Source organism: Phocoena sinus, chromosome 3, assembly GCF_008692025.1.
Source record: "Phocoena sinus isolate mPhoSin1 chromosome 3, mPhoSin1.pri, whole genome shotgun sequence".
NCBI classification, from domain to species: Eukaryota; Metazoa; Chordata; class Mammalia; order Artiodactyla; family Phocoenidae; genus Phocoena; species Phocoena sinus.
This window is the reverse complement of record NC_045765.1, coordinates 111,444,255-111,465,933: the sequence shown is the minus strand read 5'-3', so window position 1 is coordinate 111,465,933 and position 21,679 is coordinate 111,444,255. Positions and strand designations below refer to the sequence as shown.

The window sequence follows — 21,679 nt, the reverse complement described above, 5'->3', positions numbered from 1 at the left end:
AACAATATAAATCACTTTTAAAATCATTAAATCCTGACTTAAATTAATAAAGTCATAATTAGAGCATTATGCTGTGTTTGTTATGGAAGTGGCAGGGCGAGCTGCTTTAATTACTGTCTGTAATAAAAGGAGCAGAGACCGTACTGCGCCCCAATCAGCGCTGTCAGCCAAGACTGAGCTAGGCTGCAAGCTCGTCAAGTGCGCAGGCAGCAGGCTCCCAGGGAAAGGGCCATCGTGTCTGCAGAGGCCACTCACTGACAGCAGTGGGGCAAACAGACTCAGACAATCCAAGGTATCAGCCCCAATTACTCAAAATTTTAATGACACTTTAATACATGATAATGTTGTTGATAATGGGAGATCTTCAAAAGTGCTAACACTTAAATATCTTATGACCGTCTTCCTTCACAGCCCCTGACTCTAATATTTGGATCATAATCTTTTTAATATAACATTATTTAGAAAAATCAATTGTCTTAGTTACATAATGGCAAAGTGTTGAAGGATTTAATTTTCACCCTCAGCAAAATTGCTTCAAAAGGTAATTAAGTGTTTCATACCGTCTGCTTGATCACTTAACTCAGCCTTCCAAGGTTACACCAATTTTCAAAATGTAACCCCAAGATTTTTTCAAGTTCAAAATGAAAACTGAGCATTACAAGTAAGAGAATAATATGAATTAGTATTTTAAATTAATATTACAAGATTTAAAATCTGTTTGGGACAAAAAAAACACACACTTATTTTCTCACTCAACGTTAGACCAGGGGAAAAGACCAAAGAATGTTTTTGAAGGAAATTCTGACAAAATAATTCACCTTTTTCCTTTGGTTTTGGAGTTCTTCTTGGCTGCTCTTTTATTTTCTGCCTCTGACCCACTTCCACTCTCACTCTCGTGCTCACTGGAGTCCTCACTGCTGTCTCCTTCGTCATCTTGTTCCCCACTTTCACTTCCAGATTCACTCTCTGAAAAAAAGATATCCAGATGCTCCTTGATTTATAGCCATTTAATTATACATAAGGACACAAGTAAGTGTCAACATTCATCACAAATGAAACCAGATGCTGAATTTTAGTTTAGTGGACCCCAGGTGTTCCACATTTCCTATTTCTGCCCTCTGGTCACTTAGACTCCTGAACCCTGCAGCAGGGTAAGCATGGCGGGACTCCAATGCACAGCGAAGGCACTCTGCCTAGTGAGTGGGGAAAGGCAAAGAAAAGATCTAAACTAAACCAAAGTGAGCCTATCTTGCTCTTCAAACCCATAAGTATTTTAGCTATGGCAAAAACTTTTTATTTAAAGAATGATTATGAGCATGATATAAGAATAAGAAATAATTTTAATTCCTCTACTTATAGTGAGAAATTTTATTTAGAGAAAAGGAAGGGACTGTTGAATTTTCTTAGGAAACAATTTTGAGAGGGAAATGAGTCATTCAAATCATCTTCAAAACTTCCTAAATTCAAAGGCAATAAAGCAACATCACTACTTAAAAAGCACTTATTTTAGCTAGTATAGGAGTCTTCCGTAGGTCAAAGAAATGATAAAGTTACACTGAGGCACTATATAGTTAAATGTTTTATGAATAAATTATGGTATACTAGGGCTCTTTGCAGAAGTGATACATATAGTATATTTATATGTATTTTAAACATGAAGCATAATTTTTTACTAGTTGAAATGATTATAGGTGCAGAGTTGTATCCTAGATAAGAGGACAAACTGTTGTCCCGGCCTATGATCTATCTGATGAAATGTCCTCAGGCAGGAATGTAACCTCTAATTAAAACAGTATTCTAATAGGTAAATAATAGCTACTTTATGAGGATTAATTCATGTATCACAGCGAAAAGCTAGGAGTGCCTATATCCTTTTGGAACAGCTTGAAGTGGTTATAAGCATGAGTTCTCAAGCTGCAATGTCCGAGTTCAAACCCTGGCCCTGCCGTGTACCAAGCTGTAAGACTGAGCAAGTTATTCAGCCTCTTTGGGTCTCAGTTCTCCTTTCAGCAAAGGCTACTTCAAAGAGCTGTTGTGAAGATTAAATGATTTGAAACATGTAAAGGTGATTAGGACACAACAGTGCCTGCCACATGGTAAGGCACTCTTTATCATCAGCTTTTACAAAGAGCAAAATTTATTTTACCCAAACTTTACAAAGGCAAAACAAACCTGCTGAATAAAAATATTTTGAATTTGTTGTGATATCAAAGTTAAGCACACGTACATATTAACTTAGATAAATCGTTTATGCTATAAATAAACAAAAATAAATAAATAAGAAAGTATAGCATCTAAGTTACTTTCTCATGTTATTACATGGGAGTTCAACATGAATCTGGGTCCAGTTCACTTCAGGCACTGTTTATTTAAATTTTCAAGTTAGGTAAATCCTTGAGGAAATTCATTTATCCTCAAGAAGGCATGCTCACTTGAAAAAAACTGGTAACTTCTAATGAGAAAAGTTCTCTCTTTCCTCTGGTAGCCAGAATGGAACTCTGACATATGACTCCCTATTGTAAGTACTCAGATAATCCCATGAAAAGCCATAATGTTAATGGAATACTTCAAATATGTATTGAAAAAGGTTAGACTCTAAACAGACAGGAGCTTGTGAATAAATGGGATGGAGACAAATATCTATATGAAACACTCAACTACACAACATGTCTTTCTCAATGGTCTATATCATTCCTGAAATTCCATATTTTTTAGCATTAACTCTTTGGATTGAAGTAATTTCCCCCATTTTTCAGCATATTACTTCAGAAGGTAAAACACCACAGATTAACTTATCGGATACTGAAAACAAAGATTTTGACAGGGGAAACAGGAAAAAATGAATGAATTACCTTAATGTCAAGTAATGGATGACCAAGTAATAGTGAGCAGCCCTGGCTTCCCAAGAAATAAAGGTTTTATTTTATTTTATTTTTTTTTTCCTTCTTTATTTATTTTTTTTAATTTTTTAACATCTTTATTGGGGTATAATTGCTTTACAATGGTGTGTTAGTTTCTGCTTTATAACAAAGTGAATCAGTTATACATATACATATGTTCCCATATGTCTTCCCTCTTGCGTCTCCCTCCCTCCCACTCTCCCTATCCCACCCCTCCAGGCTGTCACAAAGCACCGAGCTAATATCCCTGTGCCATGCGGCTGCTTCCCACTAGCTATCTACCTTACTACGTTTGTTAGTGTGTATATGTCCATGACTCTCTCTCGCCCTGTCAAAGCTCACCCTTCCCCCTCCCCATATCCTCAAGTCCGTTCTCCAGTAGGTCTGTGTCTTTGGAATAAAGGTTTTAAAAGAAAGAGATGTCATTTGGTCTTGGATCAGATAAGTTTACTAGGCTAACTGTTAATAAGAGTATGTAACTCCTATATATACTTTATTATGCAAATCACTCAGACTTTCAGTATTGGAGAGACTTAAAAAGCATCTAACTCTACCCCTTCATTTATCAGATATAGAGAAGGTAAGTGCCTTATTCAATTTGCCTGGCTAAAACTCAGGACTTCTAGATCCTTCCTGTTTAGTATTTTTTTCATTGCATGTGGTTGCCCTCAATCTTTTTAGCTCTTTGTTTCTTTATAATACACAAGAGATTTATTAATTTTAGCTTTCATGTAGAAGTAAAAGAGTAAAAAATGGATAAGAACAGACTGCTCAAGGTTAAAAATAAGCTTTACATTTTATTGGGGGTTGGCTATAAAGTTCGTTTGGGTTTTTTCTTACAGAAAAATCCGAATGAACTTTTTGGCCAACCCAATACAAAAGAAAAGTTACTTTTAAAGGCCCCACTAAAGGCTTATCAAATATAAAATTACATTTTTCAATATGCTAATGAATATCACAGGCAGTGTGGGTTAGAATTCAGAAAAGCATGCGTTCCCGTTTCAGTTCTATCATTTATTTATTAGTTGTGGGTCCAAGAGGCAATGTCAAATGAAAAGGCGTTAGAAATTACTTTGAAAACAGTGATATATAAGTGAAAGGAATTATTGTAATGGTATAAACTTCATTTAAACCAGCTTGTTGAATATTACGTTCTAGGTCTTATTGGTCTATAGGAAGCACAGCATATAAGCTACAGTGAACAATGTTTTTCAATGAATTAAAACCCCACCACTGTCACTGCTGCTCTCAGAAGAGTCCTCCTCCTCCTCCGCAGATTCAGAATAAAATTTCTTATCAGGATTCTCTTTCTTTGCTTTTCCTGCTGGGGTCCATTCTTTTGCCTGATTAAAAAAAAAAAAAGTAAAAATGTAAATATCAATGAATTCTCATTAAGGAATTCAGTCTTCAGGTAAACTAGTCATTCAGAATACTCTGTGAACCCAGAAGGAAGTTTAAAGCCTCAACAGAGAAGGCAACTCTGAGAATCCTGACACTGGTTTGTTCCCCTTTACCCCTAAGCAAAGGGACATGAACTCTCACTCAGAGCCTATTATGTTAGATCAACAACCTTGTTTTAACATATGATTTTAAACACTTGTGTATTCGTTGGTCTACAGAAGATTTAAACTAAAGTACGACAGTCTAGAAGAGATGAGGGCAATTAGAGGCAGACACAGTAACAGCAGTAAGAAATTCAAGTTCACAGCTTGATACTGAGGTAAAAGAAAAAAAAGAAAGAAAATACTTAGTGTACGCAATAAATAGCCCGTAACATCTCAACAGCCTGAACCCTGGGGTACCTTGGGGTTCTATCAAGACAGAATCTTGGCTTCTGTCTTTCTCTTCTATCCTAAACATCTAATGCATCAAGAAAGCCTATAACCACCACCTTAGTCAGAGCTCTCTCCCGGATTACAACAGTCTCTAACCGGCTATGTTGTATCTATGCCCACCTCCCATCCCCCATTCCAAGCTGGCTCAACACAGCAGCTAGAATGATTTGATTAACTCTAGTCAAGTCCCTCTTTGTCTGAAATGCTGCAGAAGGCCTCCCATTCACTCAGAAAAAATGAAGTTCTTACAGCATTGCTCAGCCCTACGTGCCTGAGGTCCTCTTGGTCCTCTTGCGGCTGCTCTCCCTCCTGCCCACTTCCCTCCGGCCACTCCTTACAGTGTCTTCAAACACCCCAGGCATGCTCCCCTCTTCAGGCCTTTCCCCAAAGCTGTTCCTACTGCCAATATCCTCCCCCAACATGACTTGCGTGGCTCATTCCCTCACCTCCTTCAATTCTCTGTACAAATGCCACCTCAGGGAGGACCACTCTACTTAAAATTCCAACCTCCCATGCCTGGTACTTCTGATGTTCCTTTGCTCTAGCCTTTTTTTTTTGGTCACAGCACTTATTACTTTCTAACATACTACTGTATACAATTTGTATATTTAACTGTCAGTCCATCCCTGCTAGAATGTCAGCTTCTGGAGAGCAGAGATGTTCGAATATTTTGTACACTGATACACCTTAAATGTGTCTGGCACAGTAATCATTAGTTGGGTGATAGCACCTTAAAAACTTTAATACAGTGTACTAAAGTAAAAGAATTTTTTTCGTAAGTGTGACTTTGATTCATTAAGAAAAAATTAAATCATGCTTCATACACTCTCTTTTAAAGGGCAAGAAAATGTATATTTTTTAAAAGGTCAAGAACGGTTAAGACACATTTATTCATCACACTTTTGAGCTTCTACTATGTGCTAGCCTGCTAGAGTAACATTTTGTTGTAAAGAAATTTATAGTAGGATAGAGGTTCTTATTCAAGAGGGGTTCTCAGCACTGGATATATGTCAGAATCACCTGAGAATATTTTTTAAAATACTAATAACAAAAATAAAAATACTAATACTAAAAAAGCTAATGCTTGGGATTCACTTCCTAAGATTCTGATTTAATTGGTCTGGGGCAGGTCTGACATAGGTTTGTTTTGTTTAAAGAGCTCCGTATGATTACAGTGTACAGCTAGGTTTGAAAACCACTGATCTAGAGGGCCTATGGGCTTAAGATATGTTGCTTAAAAGGATAAGCTTCAGTAACTTGGAAAACTACTATCTGGACAATAATAGAAAAATAAGTAAAACTTACTCAAATATATTTGAATAAGATACTAACATAAGATCAGCAGTATTCCTTTCTTTTTTTATGTATATTTAAAATGCTCTTTCCTCCAGTTACAAATAAAGATAGTATTCTATAAACAAATTTCTCCTATATTTAGTGAACAGTGAAGTTCATATTTTTCTTAAATCCAAACAAGTAATATTTTTCTGAAGGCTAGTAAAAAGTGTGTAAAGTCAATTTATAGGAAAAAAAAATTACTTAATTAGACTATGGCTTTCAGTGTAAGACTGAGTCAACATACAAGGAAAATCAGGCTCCTATGCTCAAAGGGGTATATTATTTTGACATGGCCATGGACTCTCTATTCATGCAGTTTTAGGTTTTAAAGGGTAAAGATTAACAATAAAAATATTTTACTTTTTGTTATGGTCTTTTATGACTATGATAATTGTATCATTCTAAGCAAAAGAAATAACAGGGAAAAGAGAGGAGGAAAATAGCAAGGCACTAATTTGAAAGTTCCTATGTAGGATAAAATACTGATAGTAACTGATAGTAGATGTGTTTATAAAGCAAAATACCCCGATATGCAAAAGACAGTTTTTCTGTAACTGGGGAGAAAAGAATTTTCTAGAACTAAGCAAAAAAAAATTATAAAGAATCTTGAAAGCTTACTGGTGTCATAAATATATATCATATCTGATATCCTGGAAATGGTAGTATGCAATGCAAAGTGACTTCTAGTGTCCATGGACTAGGTTTCATGTTTTTTTTGTTTGTTTGTTTTTTTGCGGTACGCAGGCCTCTCACTGTTGTGGCCTCTCCCGTTGCGGAGCACAGGCTCTGGATGCACAGCCTCAGCGGCCACGGCTCACGGGCCCAGCCACTCTGCGGCATGTGAGATCTTCCCGGACCAGGGCACGAACCCGTGTCCCCTGCATCGGCAGGCGGACTCTCAACCACTGCGCCACCAGGGAAGCCCCATGTTGTTTTGATTAAAATATCAGATTATCTAAGCCTAGGCCATTATTCTTACTAAGTTATATTTCATAGTAACAAGATGTGACCCTGTAAGATCACGTTATAGTAAAACTAGGATAACATATGTACTACGTGCATGAAATACATTGATGGGACTTTAGAGGGGTGAGGTAGAATGAAAGACTATGTGAACAGTACTTTCTGCATTGTTGCAGCTGCATCTTATAATAAAACTATGTGTATTATTTTTATATTTACTTGAGTCTCTATCGTATAATTTTAAGTCAGTATGTCCAGAGACCAACAGACTGAAACTGTTTTCTGCATGGCATCAACGGAGAGTGACAGTTTTTTCCAACCGAGTTCTATCAATTATAATTATCCTCCATAATAAGCTACCAATTATTAATTTTCACAACGTAGTCAGCAAAATGAAAAGGAAATCAATTTGTATCTGTTGAACTGGACAGGTGAAATGAATATAAGAAAATAGGTTATTTAAGTACTGTCCCTATAAGATAGGTAATGCTTAGAAGAGCGCATGAAAATAGAAGAAGCCGGCCAACCAACCAATCTATCAGCCAATATAAGGATACTGCTGAGACCAAATTAAATTGCATGGCATTGTTATTAATTTCTGAGATGACAAACTATTTTTATTTTACTTTTTTTTGGTGGATTGGGGCAGCAAGGAGGAAGGATAGGGCGGAAGCGGGGGTAGGATAAAAGGATGATTCTACTTGGACCAAAACATCATGTACCCAACAATGAAAAAGGACAGAACCATAAAAACAACAAACAGACATAAGAAATTAGGAGAGACAGTATTTCTGTGAAAGAATCATAACAAAGAACATGCTCTTTTTATTCTGGCACCTGACCAAAAGTTTCACAAGTAAGCCAATTTTTTTGAAGAATACTTAAGAGTAGTATGTATTTTTTTTTTTTTTCGCGGTACGCGGGCCTCTCACTGTTGTAGCTCCGGATGCGCAGGCTCAGTGGCCATGGCCCACGGGCCCAGCCTCTCCGCGGCACGTGAGATCTTCCCGGACCAGGGCACGAACCCGTGTCCCCTGCATCGGCAGGCGGACTCTCAACCACTGCGCCATCAGGGAAGCCCCTAGTATGTAGATTTGAGGGGAAATCACCAAACTTAGTTGCAAGGAGGAGCATGCAACTTGTTTTTAATAAGTTTTATAATTTAAAAAATCATCTCTAAATAGAGAGAATTTGTCACAGCATGAAAACAGTGGTGTTAAATACTAAGGATAGTACAGATAACAAGCTCAAGCTTCCTCTCCTCATGTTACATAATAAAATGCAGTAGGAGAATGAACAATGGACTCAGATAAGGGTTGGAATCCCAATTCCATCACTTACTAGCTATGGGAACTTGGGCAATTTACTTAAGTTCTCTGAATCTTGGTTTCATCATCTGCAAAATGGGAATAACAATAACCATCACTTATAATCATTATGAGGTTTAAACAAGATTATGTTTATAAAACTATCCAAGTATACTCCAGGGTCTGCTAAATGGAGTCATTATCAGCTGTTATTGCTCTTGCCACACTCCAAAGCCACACAAGTTTGTGTAGTTAAGAGAAACATATTTCTCAAAAGAATCAAATTAAACGGCCATGCCTGGGGAATTCCCTGGTGGTCCAGTGGTTAGGACTTGATGCTTTCACTGCTGTGGCCCAGGTTCGATCCCTGGTTGGGGAACTAAGATCTTGCAAGCTGTGCAGTGTGGCAAAAAAAAAAAAAAAGCAAGCTATGCTTGTTACAGATATTCTTCTATTTAAAGTAATATTTTTTTTTTCCCATTGTATATGGAAAAGTTAGGCAAGAAGATTAACTGACATTCTCATAGGAATTAGTGAGAAAGACTGGTTATCTGAATCCTAGTTCAAAATATGTGTTCTACCAGAAAAGCATCCAGGATGTAATACCTAACTGTTCTTTTTTATTAATTCTACTTAAAAAAGGATCAGATACATTTCACATAATCAATCTCTAAAGACAATCAGAAGACCCCTCTCTTCATTTCTCTTGTTTATGTAAGAAAGAAAGAGATAATACTAGGAAAGAACACTAATTCTCTTACTTTAGTGGACAATATATTTTAAAGATCTAGGGAAAGGTTATTTATATAGAGAGCTTTTTTTTTTAATGTGAAAGCAACATATTATTCATTTTAATTGTGACCTTGTGTAAGGACATTTTTGGTACATGATGCTTCCTATTTATGTTTAGGCTTCACGTAAAAAAGGTTCATCAGAAAATCGAGAAGAACACTTTGTATGGTTTTTCTGGAAGAGACAGCAAAAATGATTTAGAAAACATTAACAGGAAGCTTACGAATCTCTAAACTGAGTAGGAAAAGCACAACCCAATGAAACTAAATACCTTAGAAATTGAATCTACACAACTACAAATGCAATACCACAAATGTGGGTGGCACTGATGCAGAGAATTCCATTCTCTATTTCCTTGAAGAAAAGGAACAGTACATGTACAATGACATAGGAATACTACAATATTTATTTCCCATAGCAGCAAGATATGTCTAACACATTACATTTAGAAATACCAGAGCAATTTTCAATCCACCAAAAAAGCTTTTATATAAAACAATAGTTATTCCAGAATCTCCCACTGCTTGACAAAATTAATTTCAGAAAGGTCAACTTACCAACTCTATTACTTCTACATTTCGAACTGATGGGTCAGGCGCCACCTCTGGCCAATTAGATAATTCCAGGTACCCAGTAGCTTTAGTGTTGAGAGTATGAGACAAAGTGCCAAGCTGGTAATGATCCCTACCTATTAAAATAGAGGAAAATATAAAATAAACAATATGAGCTGTATATAACAGAGAACAATCCTAATCAGAGCTCAAGGTAATTGGCATATTACCTCAAATGTCAAGGAATAAGTATAAACTAGGAAGCTCTTCATAGGTCAAAAAACTGATTTCAGTCCATAGATTACAATAATCTCCCCCATAATGGTCAATAAAAAAGCTAATCAGTCAGTGTGTTTAGAGGTGTTGCTCTGATATGTAGCTTCTCTAAAAATTACTTTACTGTGAATATTAAGAATGACAGCACAGTTAAACAATCCATATACATGTCTTGCCACAAACACATTCAGAATTTTAATAGTTTTTCTACAAAACTGAACTGCTTTTTATCGCTTTACAACATTAAATAAGAAATTATATGAAAACCAAAGTATATAATCACTTGATTCCCACTGTAATGGCTACTTGTTAAACTGAGAAAATAAACACTCCTTTTAAAACGCTGGGGAAAATAAGTCAACTTCCATCTTTGAAAAGCAAACAAATACAAAGGGATATTTTTATGAAATAATTCTTCCTGGAAAAGCTTATGTTAGTGCACACAGAATATTTATTTAATAACAGCTAAGTATTAAGTTGAATTATATACTCCTTATTAAACAAAGCTATCTATTTAAAACAGAGATGAAGTCAATGTCTGCAAGAACAACACAGCTTTTATCTACTGTTCAGCCAAGTCATCTGGTTAGAATAAAAATAAAATCAGCAGATTGAAATTATTTAGGTAAATAAGGTCTATAAAAACATGAACTACTATAAAGCTTGCGTTGGAGAACAGATGAATGAGTAGAAAGCACACTGTTCTTATATATTTACATATGCTAATCACTTATATTTTCTAAGAGATAAATTTTAAACATGTTAGAAATGGGATATAATGTCATAATTTTTTAGACAACAAATATTTTGCAGGTATATTCTGATAGTAGTACCTTTAAAAGGAGACTCAAGCAGTGGTGCCGGTTTTTGAGCCAGGAATATTTTTTTGGCATATTTACTTAAAGCTCCACTCTTCTCATTCGGAACAATAAGCTGCCTAATAAATCTTGTACGGTCTCTGATGTCGTAGTTTTGATCATACTTGCCGAGATTTAATATGTACTGGGTAAGCAATTTTGTCTGTTGGAAAAAAACAGAACAAGATGAGAATAGTTATTTATGATTATTGATAACTCTGGATAAACATATTTAAAGAGGTAATAAAAATGAATGGTTATGTCAAACAAATGTTGTTCCATAGGGAATATGCATTTCTAACGCTGCAAATGGAATTCTGAAGCCAAAGCACATGTCCTCTTCAGTATTGGGGAGGTGAATGCTGAGTACCGAGAAGCAGCCATGTGCTAGATTATTAAACTGCTGAAGTGGAAAGAAAGGCATCATTAAAAAAATAATCATATATGGCAAACCCGCTGAAGGGTCTACGTGAGAATAATGAATGTGGAAATACAACTAAAAACATGGCACTCAAAACTTAATCGGAAAAATATGCAGGACATCAAAACATCAGAGAGTATTAGGGGGCTGGCAAACTGCTTCTCCTGAGGTGTGTTTTATGAAGAGATACTGTCCCTGGCATAAGCAGTGTCTGCACTCTGACTGCACTCAGTTACTTTACCCTGAATTATGACCCATTAAAGCAGACACATGAATCACTGAACTGGATTACTGCAAATTATTTGCAGTGCATTTAGCTGTTACTTTTTCATAAAAGCAAGCTGCTGATGCCCTCTAAAAACTAGGATAAAAGACTCCTTCCATTTTTTTCCCCATGTTGCTTATAGCCTCTGGTAATATTGGTCATTTATTTATTTATGTTAGGGAACAACTTATTATAGCAGCTTTTACACTATAATAAGATTTCCTAAGTCAATTTCTAAATGTACTACATTAACATATATTGAGATAATTTTAATAATAATTAAACCCAAACTGAAATGTTAACAAAATAGGTTTGTATTTTAAACTCCAGTTATTTTATTGAAAAAGCATAATTTTAATTTAGAAGGTTACACACATACAATTCTAACTATAAATAGGATTCATAATACACGGAAAAACTAAACATCTGCATTAGAACATTTTACAGACATTAGAAGTGGATTTAAAAAAATAAAATCAATGAAGTCAGGCAAAGCTAAAGATAGTTCTATAACAATAAGCCAAAGTACAGGAATGGTGCGGTAAACTTTTACAATATTAATTCATTAAGATAATTGATTTGGATAAAAAGCAACCTTCTTTCCGTAATAATCTATTTAAAAACCATTAACCTAGTTTTACTAAAGCAGAGCTACAAAAAATACAAGTGAAAAATGTTAATAGAGCTATTCTAAATTTGGTTACCAACTACTGCTATCCACTAATTATTAGACCATGTTGGTTCAACCTCAGATAAGAAAAATTCTATGACTGATTTTTAAGGACGATTAGCAAAATAGTCACCAAATGAGTAATACAGGTCAAAAGGAAGTGTTGTACACTGGACTGTGTAATCAGTCTGCTGGGATAACCTGGGAAAAATACACCCAACTGTTAGTTTCCTCAAATGTAGAGTGAGAATCTATAACTAGGTTAACTCTAAAGTCTATTTTTGAGTGTTGAGATTTAGAATATGGAACTAAAATAAATCAGAAAAAGAAAATAAGTCTATTCATTGAAATAATTTTTTGAGTTAGTGGACTGATTCATCTTGCTTTTATTTCTGATCCCTGAAATTAGTGTTTAGGAAATTTCAAAATATTAACAGACACTATTGAAACTGAGATAGAAAATTTTAAGTAATTAAAATTATGTAATTTCTATAATATGTATTTATTGACTGTAAAACTTGTTTTATTATATTGGTAGGTTATGAAACAGTTCTACCAAAAATGTATTTTCAAAAATAAAATTCTAAAAGATAAACTCATATCCATGTTCAATGATGCAGTAAAAACATAAGCAGAATAATTTTCACTCAGATATGTATTTATTCATATACTTTAATCAATTTCTTAGCTCTATCTCTAAAACCAAATCATTGGTATTTATTTGAAGAACATATTTTTATATGGTCTTATTATTTTTAAATTAAAGAAAATAAAATTGCCTACAATCTTCTTCAAAACTGAATTTTATGATCACCAAATATGAAAATGTTGACACTTGCAACTTACTCTTCTCTACAGAACATAATATTTTTAATGGAAAAAAATGTCTTCTTTACAGATCAAACGAATGATCTGGTAAGTACAGAGAAAATTCTGTTGAATACAAGGATATTCTCAATGCTTTCTTTTATGTTAAAATCTGTAAATATTTCAAGCCTAGATATTTAACTTCCCCCCTCCATTCAATAAAACCATCTTTATGAGATAAAACTTTTAAATAATTCTCTTCTATACTGTAAACAAAAATTTCATCAAATTTAGATAATGCAAAACCAACTGCCTCCTCGATTTCATTTCATTCTAATACAAAATATAAACTTATCCACAAAAATAGGAGTTCCATCAAAAAAGTCTTCACCATAGTTGAGATACTGCAAATGATAGAACTTCTAAAATAAATTTTTAGCTCTTACCACTTAATTTGTTCAGTCCTTCCTTCGTTTTTATAGGGATACATTTCAATGTCTTCCTGTTTGCAAGATTTATTTCTAAGAATTGTTATTTGCTAAAATTTTCAAAAGCTGAAGGTTTTTGGTGCTCTACCTGATAAACACTTTAAAGATTTCCAAATGATTTTGAATCAAAATCTAACCAATACACAAAAGTTTCACTTAATCTACTCCTCCACCCACCCGCCCCGGGCAAAAAAGTCAATATAGAACACAGGCTAATTTACAAAGCAGTTTTTCATAAAATCACATTTCTAAAATCCCACTGGTCACATGCAGCAAAAAGAATTGCGTATGAGAGTGTGCGGTGTCATGCCTAAGTATGCTTTTTCAATATTAGCTTCATCACAAGAATCCTGTAGTTCAGTTAAACTACACATATCAAATATCAGTAATTTTGACCATTATAGTTTTATTTCACTTGGTAGAATAAGCAGAGTGAGTATGCATGCACCACAACCAATTCCCAAAATATTTCTGTTCCACAGTTTTCTTAATTTAATAAGAACGTTGATTTTACCATGACAACATCCGTTCAGTGAAAGCCACGTTGGGGCTTTTAAATTTACAACAGCATTTACGGCGATTTTGACAGAATAAACTTCCAAAAGCTTTACTTTGATTCCATTTACACTGACAGAAGAAATGTACAAAAGTTTTGAGTAAAAATGGTCGAACTATTATTGGAATTAATTGCTTTTCTATTTGAAAACCAGCATCATTCAGGTCCTTTTTCTGCTAATGGAGAAATACATTAACCATTATTGCTTCATTTCTCATATGTGCAAAAGAAAACTTAGAATAAAAAATGAACAAAATTAAATTTTAAAAAACAGTTATTTGATCTATATGAGATCATGTTTCACAGAGAGACATGTAAACATATTTGGCAACTGTATACATTAAATTGTCATCTTGAGGCTTAGTCTTCCTAAAATACCTCCCAACTTTTTAAGTAGATGCTGATCGTGTTTTAGCAGATTTATATCACTATGATTTTCATGGTGGATGGTAAGAGTTGATGAACATTTTGTGCATGTTAAATAATGATACACAAAAATTCAGTTCTTCATTCTTCATTAAATGTACACTTCAAGTTTTAAGAATTTATTGCTGCTGGATTTATAACAAAATAAAACAATAACTGGCAAATAATAAATAGGTTTTGAGATTTACAGTACACAATAAATGACAAAACTACTGTAGTGAGAGAGTGCTCTGACCACTCTCTTTAATGGCCTATAGCAAGATTGTTCTGTCTCTATCTCCTGCACATATTTCACCCACAACCAACCTCTAACTTCCCATGTTTTCCTCTTACTCCATCCACTGACAGCTGGGAGCTTCATGCTTTGCACAGGCCATGACACAACTTGCCTGTTGTGTCATCAAGTTACCATCAGATAAAACAAACACTTATGTCACCACCACTAGAAAAGCGAAGGACTTAGCTTTTCATACCTGCCTCATCAGGGCACACTTCATTTTATCAGCACACATCCTATATGCTGCTCTAAAGGGAGAGGTTAGTCATGTTGCATCTCAAAAAGACTGGGAAAAGAAAGTCAAAGTCTTTCCAATTTAAATGTTTCACATTTTAAAATGAAATCTCTGTTCACCGCACTTGTATCTTACAGGTCACTAGACAAAACCATGGCAGAGGTTAGAAGTACAACATGGAGGGACTTCCCTGGTGGCGCAGTGGTTAAGAATCTGCCTGCCAATGCAGGGAACACGGGTTCGATCCCTGGTCCAGGAAGATCCCACATGCTGCGGAGCAACTAAGCCCGTGTGCCACAACTACTGAAGCCTTCGCGCCCTAGAGCCCGCACGCTGCAACTACTGAAGCCCACGCGCCTAGAGCCCGTGCTTCGCAACAAGAGAAGCCACTGCAATGAGAAGCCCGCGCACCACAACAAAGAGTAGCCCCTGCTCGCCACGACTAGAGAAAGCCTGAGCGCAGCAACAAAGACCCAATGCAGCCAGAAAAAAACCAAAGAACAACAAAAAAACCCAGATGGGATGTTTAATAGTAAATTTAAATGGATTTTATTCATAAAATTATACAAGACAAGCAAAGAGAGTAACAAAATGTACCATAAATAACAGAAATACTCAATAGCTTATATATAGCTATGTATTAAATTTTTGTCTTATTATTATTTTGCTTCTTAGATTTAAGGAATCATTTCTGGTACCACCTAATGGTCAATGCCATCCAGACACTATTTACACCAATTACTCTGGATTAACTCTAAGTCACTGTGACATAGGAAAAATGAATTTTGGGGAATGCCATATAATTATTGAGAAATCCATTATTTAAAAAAAACTTCTCAAAATATGGGCATCATATTTTTACCTAAATACTCTGACAAGTAATAAACTGGTAAATATTTGCTCAAACAATAGCCTTCTTTAAATATTATATAGGTCAGCACAAAAAAAAGGTCTCTTAAATTATAGTCCTATCAAAAAAAAAAATATATAGTCCTAAAATCAGCTTAGATATATATCACTTTAAGGAATATAAAAAAGTATACAGAATTCAGCATTTAAAACTGGTTCCACATAGTCATAATTTTTAAACAGAAGGATACTGGCAAATGCATTTGGTAAAGGAAGGAGAACTACATAAAATTCTTAACATAGACCAGAGGCAAATCTAAGCAGTACTAGTGTTCTATCTAATCAATTTCATCACTTCATGACTAGGCAGGATTCTTTAAATTTTTTTAATTAAGACAATTTTATTGAATGCAAGATTCTTTAAATTCTATAGTGCTTTACAATTTTCAAAAGTTTCACACAGATGATTTCAGATAATCTCATAACAGCCCTTTCTCACCTCCCTCACCCCTATACTGCCCATCCACCCTTCCTTCTCCCCATTGGAAACCAGCAGTTTGTATCTGTGAGGCTGCTTCTTTTTTGTTTTATTCACTAGTTTGTTATATTTTTTAGATTCCACATATAAGTGATATCTTATAGTATTTGTCTTTCTCTGTCTGACTTATTCCACTTAGCATAGTGCCCTCCAAGTCCATCCACATTATTGCAAATGGCAAAATTTTTATTCTTTTTTATGGCTTTTTGTAAGATCTTACGGAAAAACCCAAATGAACTTTTTGGTCAACCCTATATTTTACATATATATATATATATATATATATATATATATATATATATATCTCACATCTTGTTTATCCATTCATCTGTTGATTGTTCATTAATTCTTCTAGGTCTTTGTTAAATGATTCTTGCACCTTCTCGACCTTTGCCTCCATTCTTTTTCCGAGGTCCTGGATCATCTTCACTATCATTATTCTGAATTCTTTTTCTGGAAGGTTGCTTATCTCCACTTCATTTAGTTGTTTTTCTGGGGTCTTATCTTGTTCCTTCATCTGGTACATAGCCCTCTGCCTTTTCATCTTGTCTATCTTTCTGTGAATGTGGTTTTTGTTCCACAGGCTGCAGAATTGTAGTTCTTCTTGTTTCTGCTGTCTGCCCTCTGGTGGATGAGGCTATCTCTCATCTGTTGATTAACAATTTGGTTGCTTCCATAGCCTGGCAATTGTAAATAATGTTGCTATGAACACTGGGATGCATGTATCTTTCTGAATATGGTAGTTCTATTTTTAGTTTTTTGAGAAACCTCCGTACTGTTTTCCACAGTGGCTGCACCAATTTATACTCCCACCAACAGTGTACAACGATCCCCTTTTCTCCACATCCTCACCAACATTTGTTATTTGTGTGTTTTTTGATGACAGCCATTCTAACAGGTGTGAAGTAATATCTCATTGTGGTTTTGATTTGCATTTCCCTAACGATTAGCAATGTTGAGTATCTTTTCATGTGCTTTCTGGCCATCTGCATTTCCTATTTGGAAAAATGTCTATTCAGTTCTGCCCATTTTCCAAACAAATTATTTGCTTTTTTGATGTTGAGCCATATGAGCTGTTTATATATGTTGGATATTAACCCCTTATTGATCATATCGTTTGCAAATATCTTCTCCCATTCAGCGGGTTGTCTTTTCATTTTGGTGGTGGTTTCCTTTGCTGTGCAAAAGCTTTTAAGTTTAATTAGGTCCAATTTGTTTATTTTTGCTTTTGTTTCTTTTGCTTTAGGAGATGGATCCAAACAAATATTGCTGTGATTTACGTCAAAGAGTGTTCTGTGTTTTCCTCTAGGAATTTTATAGTATCCAGTTTTACATTTAGGTCTTTAATCCATTTGAGTTTATTTTTGTGTATGCTGTTAGAGAAGGTTCTAATTGCATTGTTTTACACATAGCTGTCTAGTTTTTCCAGAACCACTTACTGAAGAGACTGTCTTTTCTCCACTGTATATTCTTGCCTCTTCTCTCATAGATTAATTAACCATAAGTGTGTGGGTTTATTTCTGGGTTCTCTATTGTGTTCATTGATCTATGTGTCTGTTTTTGTGACAGGTGTTTTGATTACTGTAGCCTTGTAGTATTGTCTGAAGTCAAGGAGCATGATTCCTCCAGCTCTGTTCTTTCCCGAGATTGTTTTGGCTATTTGGGGTCTTTTGTGTTTTCATACAAATTCTGCAATTACTTGTTCTAGTTCCGTAAAAAATGCCATTGGTATTTTGATAAGGATTGCATTGAATCTGTAGATTGCCTTGGGTAGTATGGTCATTTTAACAATAGTAATTCTTTCAATCTAAGAACATGGTATATCTTCCAATTTGTGTCATCTTCAATTTCTTTCATCAGTGTCTTATAGTTTTCCAAGTATAGGTCTTTTTATCTCCTTAGATAGGTTTATTCCCAGGTATTTTATCCTTTTTGATGTAATGGTAAATGGGGCTGTTTCCTTAATTTCTCTTTCTTGTAGTTTGTTGTTAGTGTATAGAAAAGCAACAGATTTTTAAAAATTTAACAGTATACACATTTTTGTCAACATGAGTAAGTTTTTCCTTTATATGTTATATTTACTTGACAAGAAAATATATCCAAGAAAGGGTATAAATGTCACCACATAGAGCCTGAGCCCTTTTTTTTTTAAAGTTATATTAAAGGGGCTGGGAGTGGGGGTAGATTTCTCCAAAGACCAAATCACAGGGCAAGAGAAAACTTCAGGAAGGATCCCCAAAACATCACTGTGATTTATAAAATTTCTCACTAAGAATCAAAAACTGAACCTGAAAAGCGATACAAAGAAAATATAAGTACTAAGGATACTCCATGAAGCACTTTCTTCTTGAACAGCAGAAGAAATAAAAGTAACTGTCTCAAAGAAAATGAGACAGTAATTAAAATAAATGAACTATAGCTACATACCTCAATATTTTAAAAACACATTAAGTAAAAATAGTTTAATTGTGAAAGTATACATAAAGTAGAATACTACTTATGTAAAATTTGAAAACACACAAAACAAAAAATACATTGTTTATGGATACATACTTATGTAACAACAATATAAAACATGTATGATTAAAACAGACCAATAATATGACAGTGGTTACCAATGGGGAAGTAAGAAAGGTGTGAACAGGAACTTGAGATCTTAGCTCTACCTGTTACATCCCTTTAAAAAAAATTATGGCAAACACACTGACTTAATCTTAGTGGTACATATATAGGATACCTTGGAGATATTACGGGTCTGGTTAAAGGTCACCTCAATAAAGTGAGTAACACAAACATGTTGGTTTCCCAGTACATATAAAAGCTATGTTTATTATACTGTAGTCTCTTAAGTGTGCAACAGCAGTATGTCTAAGAAAACAATGTACAAATGCTGGAGAGGAAGAAAAAGGAACCCTCCTACACTGCTGGTGGGAATGTAAATTGATGTAGCCACTATGGAGAACAGTATGGAGGTTCCTTAAAAAACTAAAAATAGAGTTACCATATGATCCAGCAATCCCACTCCTGGGCATATATCCAGAGAAAACCATAATTCAAAAAGATACATGCACCCAAGTGCTCACTGTAGCACTATTTACAATAGCCAAGACATGCAAGCAACCTGAGTGTCCATCAACAGATGAATGGATAAAGATGTGGTGTATATATACAATGGAATATTACTCAGCCATAAAAAAGAATGAAATAATGCCTTTTGCAGCAACATGGATGGACCCAGAGATTATCATACTAAGTGAAATAAACCGGACAGAGAAAGACAAATATCATATGATATCACTCATAGGTAGAATCTAAAAAATAGTACAAATGAACTTATTTACAAAACAGAAACAGACTCATAGACTTAGAAAACAAACTTATGGTTACCAAAGGAGGAGGAAAGGGTGGGGAGTGGGGGGGATAAATTAGGAGATTGGGATTAGTAGATACAAACTACTATATATAAAATAGGTAAACAACAAGGTCCTACTGTATATAGTACACAGAACTATATTCAATATCTTATAATAACAATGGAAACTAATCTGAAAATGAATATATATGTATATATAAATATCTGAATCACTTTGCTGTACATCAGAGACTAACACAACATTGTAAATCAACTATACTCCAATTTTTAAAAATTCACTAACATAAAAAAAAAAAAACAAGAAAAAGAATCCTTTATTGCTAAAAAATGCTATCATCTGAGCCTTCAGTGAATCTTAGTAGTAGAATCAAAGACCACTGATCACAGATCAGAATATAGTAATAAAGAAGTTTGAAAATATTGCAAGAATTACCAAAACATGACAGAGAAACAGGAAGTGAGCAAATGCTGTTGGAAAAATGGTGCCAGCAGACTTGCTCGACACAAGGTAGCCGCAAACCTTCAATCTGTAAAAAACACAGTATTTGTAAAGCACTATAAACTGAGGTATGCCTGTATATGTATTTATGCTATTTTGTACTATTCTATAGGTTTGCAATATTTTATATTTAAAAATAAAAACATAGGGCTTCCCTGGTGGCGCAGTGATTGAGAGTCCGCCTGCCGATGCAGGGGACACGGGTTCGTGCCCCGGTCCGGGCAGATCCCACGTGCCGCGGAGTGGCTGGGCCCGTGAGCCATGGCCGCTGACCCTGCGTGTTCGGAGCCTGTGCTCCGCAATGGGAGAGGCCACAACAGTGAGAGGCCCGCGTACCGCCAAAAAAAATAAAATAAATAATAAATAAAATAAAATAAAAACATAAGCTAAGTAAAACATTAACTTATATTACTTATCACTACATTTAAAAGATGATACACTATTAGAGAAAGTTTAGAAACAGATGTACCCTTTACTCATTAATTTTTAATTGCTATTAATCAGTTTAATCAAATCATAGCTTTCTGTCTCAGACCTCAGTAGACTATTTCAAGGAAGTCATGCTAAATTTTTATACCATGTCTTAAGAGCTGAAGAGTTTTAGCAACTTCAACTGGTTTCAATGTTGTTCAACTTTTCCCCCCCATATAATAGTGAAATTACTCTACTTGTGAGAGTATTCTACCAGTGCTTTTACTCTTGATATTCATATCAAACAATTTTTCTCTTCATAAACAACAAAAGAGGAATTTCAGCACCCTTTTCTCAGGTTGATAAACCCCAATGGAGTGCTTTTTAAAAATGAGCATAGAGATTCTCAATAACTAGACTAGTTCTCTGACTGTAAATAATCATATTCTCTAAGAAAAATCTAGCAGTTGGTTAACAGTGTAAACTAGGTTTATGAAAAAGCAGGATTTGTTCTAATTCAGTTGACACAGCAGGGCCAATCTGGGCACAATGTAAATTTTGTGTTTGCTTTGGCATGATTACATCAGTATATAACTATATGAACTATATGAACAGGTAAAGGCAGAAAGCTGCACCCAGCTGGACTGGGCTGTGCAGGAATAAAGAAACACATCCACCTCAAACATCTATCTCAGATCACCACATGTATTATGGGCTACATTTAGCCACATTTGGCAGTACAACTTTCCATCCATATTCAAATTAACCCCCCTTCCACGACATAACTCATAAGTACAACCTTTAAAACACCCATTTCCACAAGTCAGGTCTTTCTAAAAGTAAAAGGCTAGATTCACTGTAGTATTTATGTATTTCTTAACCATTTAACATGTGTAAAACTATTCTCTTGTTTTTACTGTTCTTGTTTTTTTTTCTTTTTATGTGTCACCAATGAATTTTTTGAGTGTTGTGCCTCTGGTTTCACTTTTGCAATAATCCCTGTGGCTGTTATTGTGCGTTTCTGTAAAGCACAATGATTTTTAGG

At 34.9% G+C, this 21,679-nt stretch overlaps 1 protein-coding gene across 4 annotated transcripts in view; it reads right to left on the bottom strand.

The window, feature by feature from the left end:
* The window catches only part of AP3B1 (adaptor related protein complex 3 subunit beta 1), a 276,626-nt gene that overhangs the window by 96,226 nt on the left and 158,721 nt on the right, over positions 1-21,679 (bottom strand). For all 4 annotated transcript variants that reach the window (XM_032626082.1, XM_032626081.1, XM_032626080.1 and 1 more), the window contains 4 exons: positions 10,796-10,982; positions 9,693-9,823; positions 4,132-4,243; positions 819-966 (listed from right to left, as the gene is read on the bottom strand). In XM_032626082.1, the coding sequence (XP_032481973.1) occupies positions 819-966; positions 4,132-4,243; positions 9,693-9,823; positions 10,796-10,982 (578 nt within the window). The remainder of the gene's footprint in view (positions 1-818; positions 967-4,131; positions 4,244-9,692; positions 9,824-10,795; positions 10,983-21,679) is intronic.